The 12225-nt window shown below is 40.6% G+C and overlaps 2 protein-coding genes and 2 non-coding genes across 5 annotated transcripts; 3 read left to right on the top strand and 1 right to left on the bottom strand.

Annotated features, from left to right (window-relative positions):
* Positions 1-103: 103 nt before the first annotated feature.
* Positions 104-3742, top strand: rpl37 (ribosomal protein L37). Its single transcript, XM_039679248.2, has 4 exons — positions 104-256; positions 1097-1232; positions 2581-2665; positions 3641-3742. Exons 1-4 carry the CDS (start codon positions 254-256, stop codon positions 3708-3710), a joined length of 294 nt encoding a protein of 97 aa, XP_039535182.1. The 5' UTR covers positions 104-253; the 3' UTR covers positions 3711-3742.
* hwa (huluwa) lies at positions 1126-6708 on the bottom strand. 2 transcript variants are annotated; one of them, XM_039679245.2, is made up of 3 exons: positions 5998-6708; positions 4998-5184; positions 1126-4634 (listed from the first exon to the last, which is right to left on the bottom strand). In XM_039679245.2, exons 1-3 carry the CDS (start codon positions 6544-6546, stop codon positions 4468-4470), a joined length of 903 nt encoding a protein of 300 aa, XP_039535179.2. In that variant the 5' UTR covers positions 6547-6708; the 3' UTR covers positions 1126-4467. The 2 variants fall into 2 exon arrangements, with proteins under 2 accessions (XP_039535179.2, XP_039535180.2); XM_039679246.2 differs by having other exon boundaries at positions 6016-6707.
* Positions 2408-2491, top strand: LOC120484204 (small nucleolar RNA SNORD72). The gene has a single exon (XR_005623694.2). It is a non-coding gene; the product is annotated as a small nucleolar RNA SNORD72 (small nucleolar RNA).
* Positions 3352-3429, top strand: LOC120484203 (small nucleolar RNA SNORD72). Its single transcript, XR_005623693.2, has one exon. It is a non-coding gene; the product is annotated as a small nucleolar RNA SNORD72 (small nucleolar RNA).
* Positions 6709-12225: the final 5517 nt, after the last annotated feature.

Here is a 12225-nt window from a genome sequence, read left to right as displayed (position 1 = left end):
TCTGAGATAATTGATAATTAATTTATCCTTTTTGTGACCAGAACAGCTGCTTATTAGGTTGAAACTACGATTTGTCGTCGTCATTAAAAATATTTGTTGTATCTGTAGGACTCGTTGTTGTGATTGAATGGAGAAGTCCGCAGTGCAACACTAAGAGGGACACATATAGTTGTTGCACCGTAGGAGCGCCGGTGGTGTTTTAATGGAACACCGGAACCTCTTCCGGTCTCTTTCGAATCAGCTCTGAGGAAAGATGGTGAGTCTTACAACGCCTTGCTTTCAAAATCCTCTAACATCTGATTCGTGGCTTGTTTTAAATCACTGTAACATTAATAATACCACAAGCATATTTATTCAAGAGTCAGTATCATCTATTATGTTTGTGATTCCTCTATAATGAGACGTTATAGATGATTTTATTTTTTCGGTTAGCATGAAGCATAGCATTCCCTGCAGTATTAACGAACTCGTGAATTAGCTTTAAAACGATCTTCAGTATTTATTTAAATCGTTAAATTGTACGTAGTCTTAATGTATTTGAGACTGTAACTGTCTAAATTAGACCGTAAAGGAACGAGCGTTAGAAACTAACGTTAGTTGTATATTTATCGTAGTGGTGTGAGTTTACATGGCCTGTGCAGACATGTTTATTATTTTTATTTCTTTAGAGTCTTTTATGCTGCTTTTCTAGACAGCATTTTTTTCTGCGTTTCCTTCCCTAAAGAGTTTATTGATATAGTCATAGTCCAGGTTTCGCTAATATCATTAAATAGTACGTTAACTGAACATCCATTCTTCCTATAACGTTACGTAATTGTTGGCTCTCATAGTCAATACTTAGTTAGCTTCCTTCATATCATTATTGGCAACAACCTTGCGAGATGCTTTTTTTAAACCGCATGTTTAGGAATTATAAATTTAGTGACCTGACTATGTTACATAAACAGTGTTTTTGTGAACTAGTCTCAGAATAGACAATTAACATTATAGCGTTAAAGCCAATCAAACTGCCTGTTGATTCTGTCTATTTAGTCAACTTGATGTATGAATGAGACCATTTAAGCAATGTGAATTATAAATTACTTTTGTTTTTCAGACGAAGGGTACGTCATCTTTCGGTAAGCGTCGCAATAAGACGCACACTCTGTGCCGCCGCTGTGGATCCAAGGCGTATCACCTGCAGAAGTCCACCTGCGGGAAGTGTGGTTACCCTGCCAAGCGCAAAAGAAAGTGTAAGTTTACAAGTCGAAAGTTTGCTTTATATCAGTGATAACATTAAAGTGCCCCTATTATGCGTTTCAAATATTGCCTTTCATGAAGTAATATAGTAGCCTGGTAATACCAAACTTCACTTCGTAGACAGAGTCGGGAATGGCATAATTTAAAAGTGTTTTCTTTCTCTTTGGGGGGGTTGCTTGTCTGAAGTGTAAAATCATTGGTTACCCATAAGCCAATCACAACGCAATCGCCTCTATCTCCAACTTAAGCATCACCTCCATTAAAATTTTTTATCAAACACTCTTGTTCGGGCTTCAGTTTGCAAATGCCGGGAATATATTCTCCACAACAGAGCAAATTGCATCCCGTATCTCCATATCCGTGGTCGTTTTCGATTTCCCTTACCTAAAATACAATCTTAAACTTGGCGCTTAGCGTCTACGTCACGGCTCTCAGCCTGCCTTCTGTTCGTTGATTGGCCGGCTGTTTTCAGGCCAGAGGAAAACTGAGAGATCAGTCGCAATCTCAGACTGGGTACAGAAGCGAACTGAAATTGAACAGAAGTATGAAGTCTGACATAGTCAGACTAGTAATATATCTGTTTGTAAATGTAAAATGTCTTGGGTTTTAAAGATCAAAGTGTGTGACATAGTTATTGTGTACTTAAAGATAGAATTGATTCTGAGCTGCTAATTTCTCTCACATCCTATTTACTAAACAAGTTTCCATTATGCCAGTCTATGATCTTCATTGGCTGCCTGAACAACATCTACTTGGACCCTCAAACACTAGTAGTAGCTAATACTGGAAGAGTTTGGTTTGTTGTTGACATGTTGAGAAGATCCAGTTTTCAGCGCTGTGAATTCACTCCGATGCGCATCAAAACATAAGTACTCAGACATGTAAGAGTTTGACCAATCACGACAGCCTGAGCTGTCTGACCAATCAGAGTAGGCTCGTGGAAAAGAGGCGTTTCTGGATTTTAAAATTAACTGTTTTCTGACTCTTGAATTAGATGGTGGAATGTATATGAGGTGTTTTTTTGTCCTTTGATGCATGTAAATCTATTGCATGAGACATTCAAAACAAATTAGGAACCTTTAAAATGACATAAAAGGGGCACTTTAAAGTAACATTAAATTAAGTAAAATGGAAACTGCAAAAACTGTTGTGTTCTGTCTGGTATATTAACTTGCCAGTGATGACCAAAAAAAAAAACAAATGTCTGAACAATTGACTGTCCAGTGATAAGTGTTTTGAACTGAGGTAAGCTTGATGTTGATGAACAGAACACAGTTGCTCATCTGGTCAAATGTGTTTTTGTTTTCATGTGTGTGAAGTAATGATTGTTTTTGTTTGTAGACAACTGGAGCACTAAGGCCAAGAGACGCAGCACCACAGGAACTGGCCGCATGAGGCACATGAAGGTTGTGTTCCGCAGGTTCAGGTGAGTAAATGTGCAACTGAAAACACAACTTTATATGCGTTTTGGCCATAGACTGTAAAAAATATGGACAAAGCATCTGTTACGTCACCCATAGACTTTCTGAAGAACGGGTTTGAGGCTGTTTATGATAGAAATAATACAAATACAAAATACAAATGTCCAGAAGGGATGCAGAGGTGGTATGATGTGTTGTGTCGGATCATGGCTGAGACGTCAAATTCCACTCGGTGCAGCCCGTTATCAGCTGTCAATCAAAGTTAACCGCCCTTATTTGTCATACGTTTTATATCTAAATACGATCTAAACTAACAAGTTAGAAAAAAATTCTCCCCCCTCATAGTTGTCAGGCACGCGGAACATATTGAAGATTACAATAAAAGTCCATGGGTCAAACTGTAAAAACTTGAATTTATGCTGTGAAAACAGACATTTTAACATGGGGTATATGGACATTTGCTCCCTTTTGGGACCTCCCTCTAGTGGATTTTAGATGTATTGCAGTTTTTCGCACTTCCGGGTTTGCTTCATTTTTCAGATTCGAATGTTGCCGCTTGGTTTTGGCTGTTCATTTACACAACCGTGTCTTGGGGGCTGAAAACGCAAGCTTTTGAAAACAATGTCTTCCTGTTGATTTTGCACTGATACTTGTCCAAAACTCGAGTGCATTTTGCCCGGTTAGATTAGTTTGCTTACCAATGATGTCCAAACATAAATGTCTGAACTAATGACTGTCCAGTGATAATAACTTTGTACTGAGGTAAGCCGGACCCATGCATTTATAGATGGACTTAAAACTGAGTTTTTATTCCTCAAACTAGTGAATTTTTGAAACTCTTGTTGGGTGGGGATTTTATTGCACATCAGATCTATTGATCATGTTATGAGCTTGTGAAAAATATCTTAGGCCATTTGAATAGTTTTTACATTATATCTGTGTTGTAATGCTAACTGAAGTATGTTTTCTGTGCATTTCAGGAATGGATTCCGTGAGGGAACAGTGCCCAAGCCCCGTCGGGCAGCTGTGGCTGCGTCCAGCTCCTCGTAAACTGTGTTTCCAATAAAAAGTGATGTTTGAAATGACTGTTTCAATGCCTTATTCATTCTCAAACTATCTGACAAAACAGAATTATATCAATACAAACCAATGTTTACTTGAAGAGAATTTAAAGAGTACCATGGTGAAATTATTTGGTAGTTGTTATTAATTATTAGGAACATTTATTATTTCAGCTTTCATGGAAGCTTTAAACAGAGTGGAGACTTTAAACTCCCAATCAGCTGTTTACAGTATAAAATTCTAATGCATACTTATCACTAGGAAATTCACTGTTGGTTATTTTGTTTGGTTCAACAGCAATAAAATAAAATTTTAAAACTTTATTCAATTCAGGCATAATCTAAATACTCTTTTCTTTGATACAATAATGTGTAGGGTGTCAAAATTGTGAAAACAGTCTTTTCTGAAATCCTCAGTAACTCCATGTTGAGAATCATGTGGGAAACAAAAAAAATAACAAAAACAGTGAGAAATCTAAATGGTGTAAAACAAACGCTGTGTCGATGATCTAAAGTGAGAACAAAGGTGAAGAGATTACATAAATACATTGTGAACAGAACGAACCTGTTTGGAGTTGCTGTGATTGTGAACTTTTTTTTTCTTGGATTGTGTGCTTTGACAACATGTGATGTGTTGCAGTTAAAACAGCAAGTGAACATTAAATGCACTTAACCCAGACAGAATAAATCGAGACTCTGCTCAACTGAAGTGAGAATGAGAGTGGCTGAATGGAGTTGTTCAGGCTCTAGACCCAGTACTGTTTGGTGGTGATGGGAGGTGCGTGGGGTCTGTGTTTCGGGATGTGGTTCTGAGTGACGTAACTTGGGTCGTAGTAATCCCACTCCAGAGCAGATGCCCAGACTGAGCCCGGGAAACCATCACTGTCCATAGAAAGGATACGCAGAGATACACCTAAATGGACAATTGGGAGAATTTGAAGAATGAACAAACGTCAAATATACACTAGCCTACTGATCTGTCAAAAGAATTACAATGTTTTTGAAAGCACCAAATTAGGATATTGCAATGATTTCTGAAGGATCTTGTGACTGAAATCTGGAGTCATGGCTTCTAAAAAAAAATCATCTTTCACTAGAATAGACTGCATTTGAAAATACATTAAAATAGAAAACAGTTCTATGGTGAGAAATAGGAGACTTCTTTCAAAAGCATTAAAAATGGTCCTTATTCTGAACTGTTGAGCAGTAGTGCTCCAATTATATAATCTTAAAGACATGGGTTGAACTTTTGAATACATGAGATCACAAAACTGGCCTGCACTGGCTCCGAAGTCACTGTCCAGTCCAGAACCCCCCGCTGAGGGGCTTGATGACGCCACATAACAGGAGATATCTGGTGGGATGATGCTGGCGGATTCACACTCCACGTGGATCTTATCCAGAGAAGCGTTCTCCAGGTCCATGGTGCTGTTTCTACGCATGGAAGTCATCTGCAGTGCGAACTGTAACCATCAATACAGTAACAGTCGGATGAACAGTGGCATGGTGGGATCAAACATATTTCAATGGGAGCAAAACATTACCAAATGAGACTAAAGTAATAGGCTACTTTCAACCAATAGTATAGTGAGGAGGTGTTTAAATTGTAGTGCCATTAGGAAAATTAACCATGATTTTACTATAGTAAAAGTTTAGTAACCATACTTTTTTGCCAATTTTCATAACACCCACTATTTGAAATTGGCAAAATTACCATAGTTTTAATTACTAAAGAACCATGGTATTAAACATTGACATCTTAATACTCAAATTTATATTCAATAGGCCCATAACTACAATAAACGTGGACATCTTTCCTTAATACTCAAATTAATATTCGATAGGCCCATAGTCACCATAAACATTGACATCTTCCTTAATACTCAAATTAATTTTCAATAGGCCCATAAACATGGACACATTTCCTTAATACTCAAATTAATATTCAATAGGCCCATAACCACCATAAACATGGACATCTTTCCTTAATACTCAAATTATTATCAATTAGGCCCATAACCACTAGCCTAAAAACATTGACATCTTCCTTAAAACTCAAATTAATATTCAATAGACCCATAAACATGGACATCTTTCCTTAATACTCAAATTAATAGGCCTATTCAATAGGCCCATAACCATCATAAACATACTCAAATTAATATCCATTAGGCCCATAACTACCATAACCATTGACATATTTCCTTAATACTCAAAATAATAGTCAATTGTATAAAAATGTATCAGGATTCAGAACTGGCAGTTTTTGGACATACTCGTGTTTTTGATCCTACCCCATTTGGAGTCGCACGAAGTGCTGGTGAGTTCGGTGGGACCCTGTTGACTCGCTCCGTGTCCGAATCACTGGACAGCAGCAGAACCGGGGCGCTCTTCCTCCAGTTCGGCACGCGCAGTGACTCGGACCCGGCGTAAGTGGCCCCATCCGGCCGTAGAAACCTGGCGCGCTGCCCGGTGGCCCTTCTCTCCGCCGAGGAGGTCAGGGATGAGGTTATGGGTGGCGCCAGCAACGGTTCAGAGACCGAAACATAGTTAGTCTTTCTGTTTGGAGCGAACAGAGGCTCATCAGAGAATCGGGTGATTCTCTGGCGGGTGGAATATGAGGAGTGCATGAGCGAGGTTTCCGACCCGCATCGGTCTCTCTTCCTCCGGGTCATGCGGAACAGCTTGTATCCCACAAACAGGCAGTTGAGAAGCAGGAGCAAAAGGACGCAGGGAATGAGCACCAGGATCAGCAGGGTCAAACTGGACACCGGGAGGCCCTCGGGTAAGTTTGATGAGGGCACAGCCGATCCCAGCTGCGACATTTCATCACAAATCAAGATAGATGATGTGATTTTGATGTTTACACAATTTCACCTGTGATCATTAATGTTTTCATGTAAAATATTATCTATAAAATCACTAAAACTGACAGTCGACTGTTGAACCACAGGTGCGCCCCATTGACATCAATCAATTGATGCGTCAAGAGCTTTCTGGCTTTTCAAAGCTTGAAATCGACAGTTTACAACAACTTTACAGTCTTACCTCATAGATGAGAATGCCTTTGGACTGTTAAGCCGTCTTTTTTGTTCGAAATAGCACAATAATAAAGGTCAATATTACAGGGAGTCCTATTTTTTGAGGACTTTCAGCTGAGGTGAAATCAAGACTGATATCTGACTGGAAAACAGCAAAATCACCCGGAAAGTTCTGGATGCTTAGGAAAGAAACATTGGGTGAAAATAAGAAATGTAGGCTAAATAATATTAATCTATAGGCTATCATGTTTTTCTACTTCTATTATGTCGCTAAACGTCACTCACAGGTTTGTGAGACGGAATTGGAAGGATTTATAAATGTAGGCCTATTCAAATCTAATGTAGCCTAGGCCTTTTTTGCATGTTCCCAATTCATTTAATTCATTTTAAATAAAAACATACAGTAAATCTTGAAATCCCGACTCATGGCCTTGATGTAGCCTAATTATTTCTTAATAAGTTTTTCCTCAGGGGAACGTTTGGTATTTTGTTGGCCACTGGTGTCATTGTTAACTAGTGCTACTTCATAGCACTGAGCTAAAACAGGAAAATGGCTTAATAAAAATGTAAAAAAAAAAAAAAAAAAAAAAAAAAACACATAAAATTAGGCTACTTGGCCTACATAAAATTAAAATATTATATTATAAGGGTAAATATTATAAGGGTAAATAGGCTAAATAGGCCCTCTACTAACACCGATATTCCTTTGCAGTAAATGTATTGTTCTCACCATGTAACTGATTTCTATGGCCGAGAGAGGGCAGTATAGACCAGTTTAAGATTGTAGTCGTCATTCATTTCCATTAGTTCAGTTGTATGTAAATGCAATCACAAACACAGTACATGCTGTTTCTTTGTAGCCATCAAAGAAATAATTAAAATGTGGCCTAACCTTCATTCCTGTAGACATGATGCCCTTTTGATGGTCCCTTAAGCACTTACATTTATGTCCATTCATTTTGCAGGAACAATAATGCAAAACAATTTACAAGTGAGTAATAATTCCACAGAGAATACCACTTAGGCTGAAAGCACAAATACACAAGCTCTGTAGGTGTTGTGAAATGTCATGAATTGCCTCCTTTGATGTTAGAAGTGAAAAATACATATTTTCTGCATAAATTGTTGCAAATTTGAAAAATACATCTGCACAATGGTGGATTTTCCAAGTGGATGCAATGGTGAGCAAATATTAGATTAACAGTTGGCCTTTTTTTTTAGTTTTCCTAAGAAATATCTAGGATCACACTCTTCTAAAAACAGCCATTCTGACCCTAAATAAGTGTAAGTGTCATTTTAAGCTGCAAGCATGATTCATGGGACACAAACGCAGCTATGACTGACACGAGACAATGTTCTTCTCACTCACACAGTTCATATTTTTGCACATTGCCTGTGAAACCCAGTCTGGTGAGCTGGAGGGTGTCATTTCCAAATATCCCCTTTCAAATATACAGTACACTCTCAGGAACAAATGTGCAAAAATTATATAATAGTAATAATGTGCGCACAAATTGGAAGAAAGATTTGAAAAGAAAAATGACATAAATCATGTTCCAAATCTAATACCAGCTCTCATTGGTAAGAAAAATAAAGGACTTCCATGATGAAACCATGCAGCACCGAACCAAAAAAATGTTTGTTCTTTCTTTTCTGCTTTAACAGATTCCAGTCTTCTGCAGAGGTTTTCCGCAATGGATTCTGAAACACGGATGCAGGGGGATTTGCTTTCACACAAGCAACAATGCGGTCAGGCAGTAATGTTGTATGGTGAACGTAGTCTCACAACATGTTCCTGGAACAATATTCCAATCAACCAATCAGATTTGAGGGACAAGTTTACAGTTTATGTCAAGTTTAGTCTTACAACCAGGGTCATTTCACATGTTTTATTAAGGATTGGTTGTAGGTTACTTATGTTTATTTACAAATACATTTTTTTTCTGCTATTGTTATTTTAGGTTTAAAATTTAGTTTAGATTTTGCAGGCAAAAAAACTTCCTTTGTCAATAGTGTAACGTTAGTTGAAGCTTGGCTAAACAAAGTAGCTTTATGTTGATCAAAGGTGCGAATTTGTCTGGAAAACCCGACTCAAAATCTTTTTTTTCCACTTAAAATTAATATAAATTATATAATATAAATATAAATTAATGGATTTTGCACGCAAAATTTCGTCACGCATTGGTAAACGAGTCCTGCCTGACCAGATGAAGAGTCCTTCCTGACCAGAGGAAGAGTCCTGCCTGACCAGATGAAGAGTCCTGCCTGACCAGATGAAGAGTCCTTCCTGACCAGAGGAAGAGTTCGGCCTGACCAGACCAGAGGAAGATTCCTGCCTGACCAGAGGAAGAGTTCGGCCTGACCAGACCAGAGGAAGAGTCCGGCCTGGCCAGAGGAAGAGTTCAGCCTGACCAGAGGAAGAGTCCTGCCTGACCAGAGGAAGAGTTCAGCCTGACCAGAGGAAGTGTCCGGCATGACCAGAGGAAGAGTCCTGCCTGACCAGAGTCCGGCTTGACCAGAGGAAGAGTCTGGCTTGACCAGATGAAGAGTCCTGCCTGACCAGAGGAAGGGTCCTGCCTGACCAGAGGAAGAGTCCTTCCTGACCAGAGGAAGAGTCCTGCCTGACCAGATGAAGAGTCCTGCCTGACCAGATGAAGAGTCCTTCCTGACCAGAGGAAGAGTTCGGCCTGACCAGACCAGAGGAAGATTCCTGCCTAACCAGAGGAAGAGTTCGGCCTGACCAGACCAGAGGAAGAGTCCGGCCTGGCCAGAGGAAGAGTTCAGCCTGACCAGAGGAAGAGTCCTGCCTGACCAGAGGAAGTGTCCGGCATGACCAGAGGAAGAGTCCTGCCTGACCAGAGTCCGGCTTGACCAGAGGAAGAGTCCGGCATGACCAGAGGAAGAGTCTGGCTTGACCAGAGGAAGAGTCCTGCCTGACCAGAGGAAGAGTCCGGCTTGACCAGAGGAAGAGTCCTGTCTGACCAGAGGAAGAGTTCGGCCTGACCAGACCAGAGGAAGATTCCTGCCTGACCAGAGGAAGAGTCCGGCTTTACCAGAGGAAGAGTCCTGCCTGAACAGAGGAAGATTCCTGCCTGACCAGAGGAAGAGTTCGGCCTGACCAGAGGAAGAGTCCTGCCTGACCAGAGGAAGAGTCCGGCTTGACCAGAGGAAGAGTCCTGCCTGACCAGAGGAAGAGTCCGGCTTGACCAGAGGAAGAGTCCTGTCTGACCACAGGAAGAGTCTGGCTTGACCAGAGGAAGTGTCCTGTCTGACCAGATGAAGAGTCCTTCCTGACCAGAGGAAGAGTCCGGCTTTACCAGAGGAAGAGTCCTGCCTGACCACAGGAAGAGTCCGGCTTGACCAGAGGAAGAGTCCTGTCTGACCAGAGGAAGAGTTCGGCCTGACCAGATGAAGAGTCCTTCCTGACCAGAGGAAGAGTCCGGCTTTACCAGAGGAAGAGTCCTGCCTGAACAGAGGAAGATTCCTGCCTGACCAGAGGAAGAGTTCGGCCTGACCAGAGGAAGAGTCCTGCCTGACCAGAGGAAGAGTCCGGCTTGACCAGAGGAAGAGTCCTGCCTGACCAGAGGAAGAGTCCGGCTTGACCAGAGGAAGAGTCCTGTCTGACCACAGGAAGAGTCTGGCTTGACCAGAGGAAGTGTCCTGTCTGACCAGATGAAGAGTCCTTCCTGACCAGAGGAAGAGTCCGGCTTTACCAGAGGAAGAGTCCTGCCTGACCACAGGAAGAGTCCGGCTTGACCAGAGGAAGAGTCCTGTCTGACCAGAGGAAGAGTTCGGCCTGACCAGATGAAGAGTCCTTCCTGACCAGAGGAAGAGTCCGGCTTTACCAGAGGAAGAGTCCTGCCTGACCAGAGGAAGAGTTCGGCCTGACCAGACCAGAGGAAGAGTCCTGCCTGACCAGATGAAGAGTCCTGCCTGACCAGAGGAAGAGTCCTGCCTGACCAGATGAAGAGTCCTGCCTGACCAGAGGAAGAGTCCGGCCTGACCAGACCAGAGGAAGTGTCCTGTCTGACCAGATGAAGAGTCCTTCCTGACCAGAGGAAGAGATATAAAGTACTTTTTTATCCATATAACACACAATTCCTCAAATACACCATTAGCTTTAGCATTAGCATATGAAATGTTATTTTTTTATGATGCGTAGCATTTATGCACTAGGACTAGGCCTTTATTTCTGTGTAAAAAATTTCAGATTCATGCCGGATTTTTTTTTTTTTTGACACATGAAGAAAATATATTTAGTTTTTTCACATTTCCCATTCATTTCAATGTGGGGTCATATTGACCCAAAGACCAGAAGTGTAAACAGTTTTTTACATACCTTCAGAACAACGAATCAAGCCCAGTTTTTTGTGTGTGTGTGTGTAGATAGATAATGTATGAAAAGTTACAAAATCTTATTCCACTGAGATGAAGGGAACTTTTTTTTGTTAAGTAAAAGTCGATTGGGGTTGTATAGACCCCATGACCCGATTGAGGGCTACGAAATCATGTTCATTTCAAATACTTATATCACTGACAGTCCGGCCAGGATATTGTCATTTAAAAGGTGAAGTCACAGCCCTTGACTGATGTTGACGTTGTCAAGTTGTGTTTTGTTCTGATGCATCACCCTCCACCGATCTACCAATCACGGACTCAGTAGTGTTGCGGCATTCGGGTTGCCAGCTCTTCTCTAGTTACCACAACTGCATACAAAAACGTGTCGGAATCGGATAATAAAATTCTAACATTGCGAAACCCCAAAAAACTCGATATGAATCCAAAATGTTACAGTAAATGTTAATGTTACATAGTCTGAAATAAATAATTAACAGAAAAAAACTCACTGTGTAGGACTCGTCACTTGTCATTGGAAGCTTCTTGTAGCAGCCTACATTCCTGCTGGAACCTGTAGTATATCTGGCAACCTCAAGTCATGGGGGAAGGTGGGGATAAACCCTAATTTGAAAGTGATTGCAGTACCAGTTTTGGCCACAATTTTGCATACAGCTCCTTTAAGTAACTGTAAAATGACACTGAATCTTTTCCAAAAGCTGGCGAGATGCTATATAGGCAGCATTTTAAGACAGCACAGTTGTGCTCACAACAAACATTTGCTCACATTATTGCATAGGATGTCCCAGAATGCATTATGATGAGCTCAACTAAAGAAATCCATGCAAGATGGTGGACTAATCCGTTTGGTTAGTCACCAAGTTTATTGTTTACCCCATATATGCGTGTGCTATGTATTTTTATTCTTATGCGTATCATGTCATGTTCGAAGCAAATTTTATTGAATTAATTTAAACCGAGTTTCTCGTGCTTTTCAGCTCACTAGGTTTTGGAACAGAAGTTCAGTGCAAGTGTGTCAACATTTATTGATTACTAGTTTTTCTGTGAACCTCAAAATACTAAAACCTCTTACATTGATGTCTCTTTTGCATGACGTTCCAGGGCCTT

The sequence above is a fragment of the Pimephales promelas genome, chromosome 19 (assembly GCF_988280905.1).
Source record: "Pimephales promelas chromosome 19, fPimPro1.hap1.1, whole genome shotgun sequence".
NCBI lineage: Eukaryota > Metazoa > Chordata > Actinopteri > Cypriniformes > Leuciscidae > Pimephales > Pimephales promelas.
The sequence above is the reverse complement of the archived record's forward strand: the minus strand, read 5'-3'. Positions and strand labels throughout refer to the sequence as shown.

Bases quoted from the DNA above. Each gene is read 5' to 3' on its own strand.
- rpl37 (XM_039679248.2), top strand. The intron at 1,233-2,580 runs GTAAGTTTACAA...TTTTGTTTGTAG, and splicing joins TGCCAAGCGCAAAAGAAAGT to ACAACTGGAGCACTAAGGCC. The intron at 2,666-3,640 runs GTGAGTAAATGT...TGTGCATTTCAG, and splicing joins GTTGTGTTCCGCAGGTTCAG to GAATGGATTCCGTGAGGGAA.
- hwa (XM_039679245.2), bottom strand. From the start codon at position 6,546: ATGTCGCAGCTGGGATCGGCTGTGCCCTCATCAAACTTACCCGAGGGC. The intron at 5,185-5,997 runs GTATGTCCAAAA...TGATGGTTACAG, and splicing joins GGGTAGGATCAAAAACACGA to TTCGCACTGCAGATGACTTC. The intron at 4,635-4,997 runs GCCAGTTTTGTG...TTGTCCATTTAG, and splicing joins TGACTTCGGAGCCAGTGCAG to GTGTATCTCTGCGTATCCTT.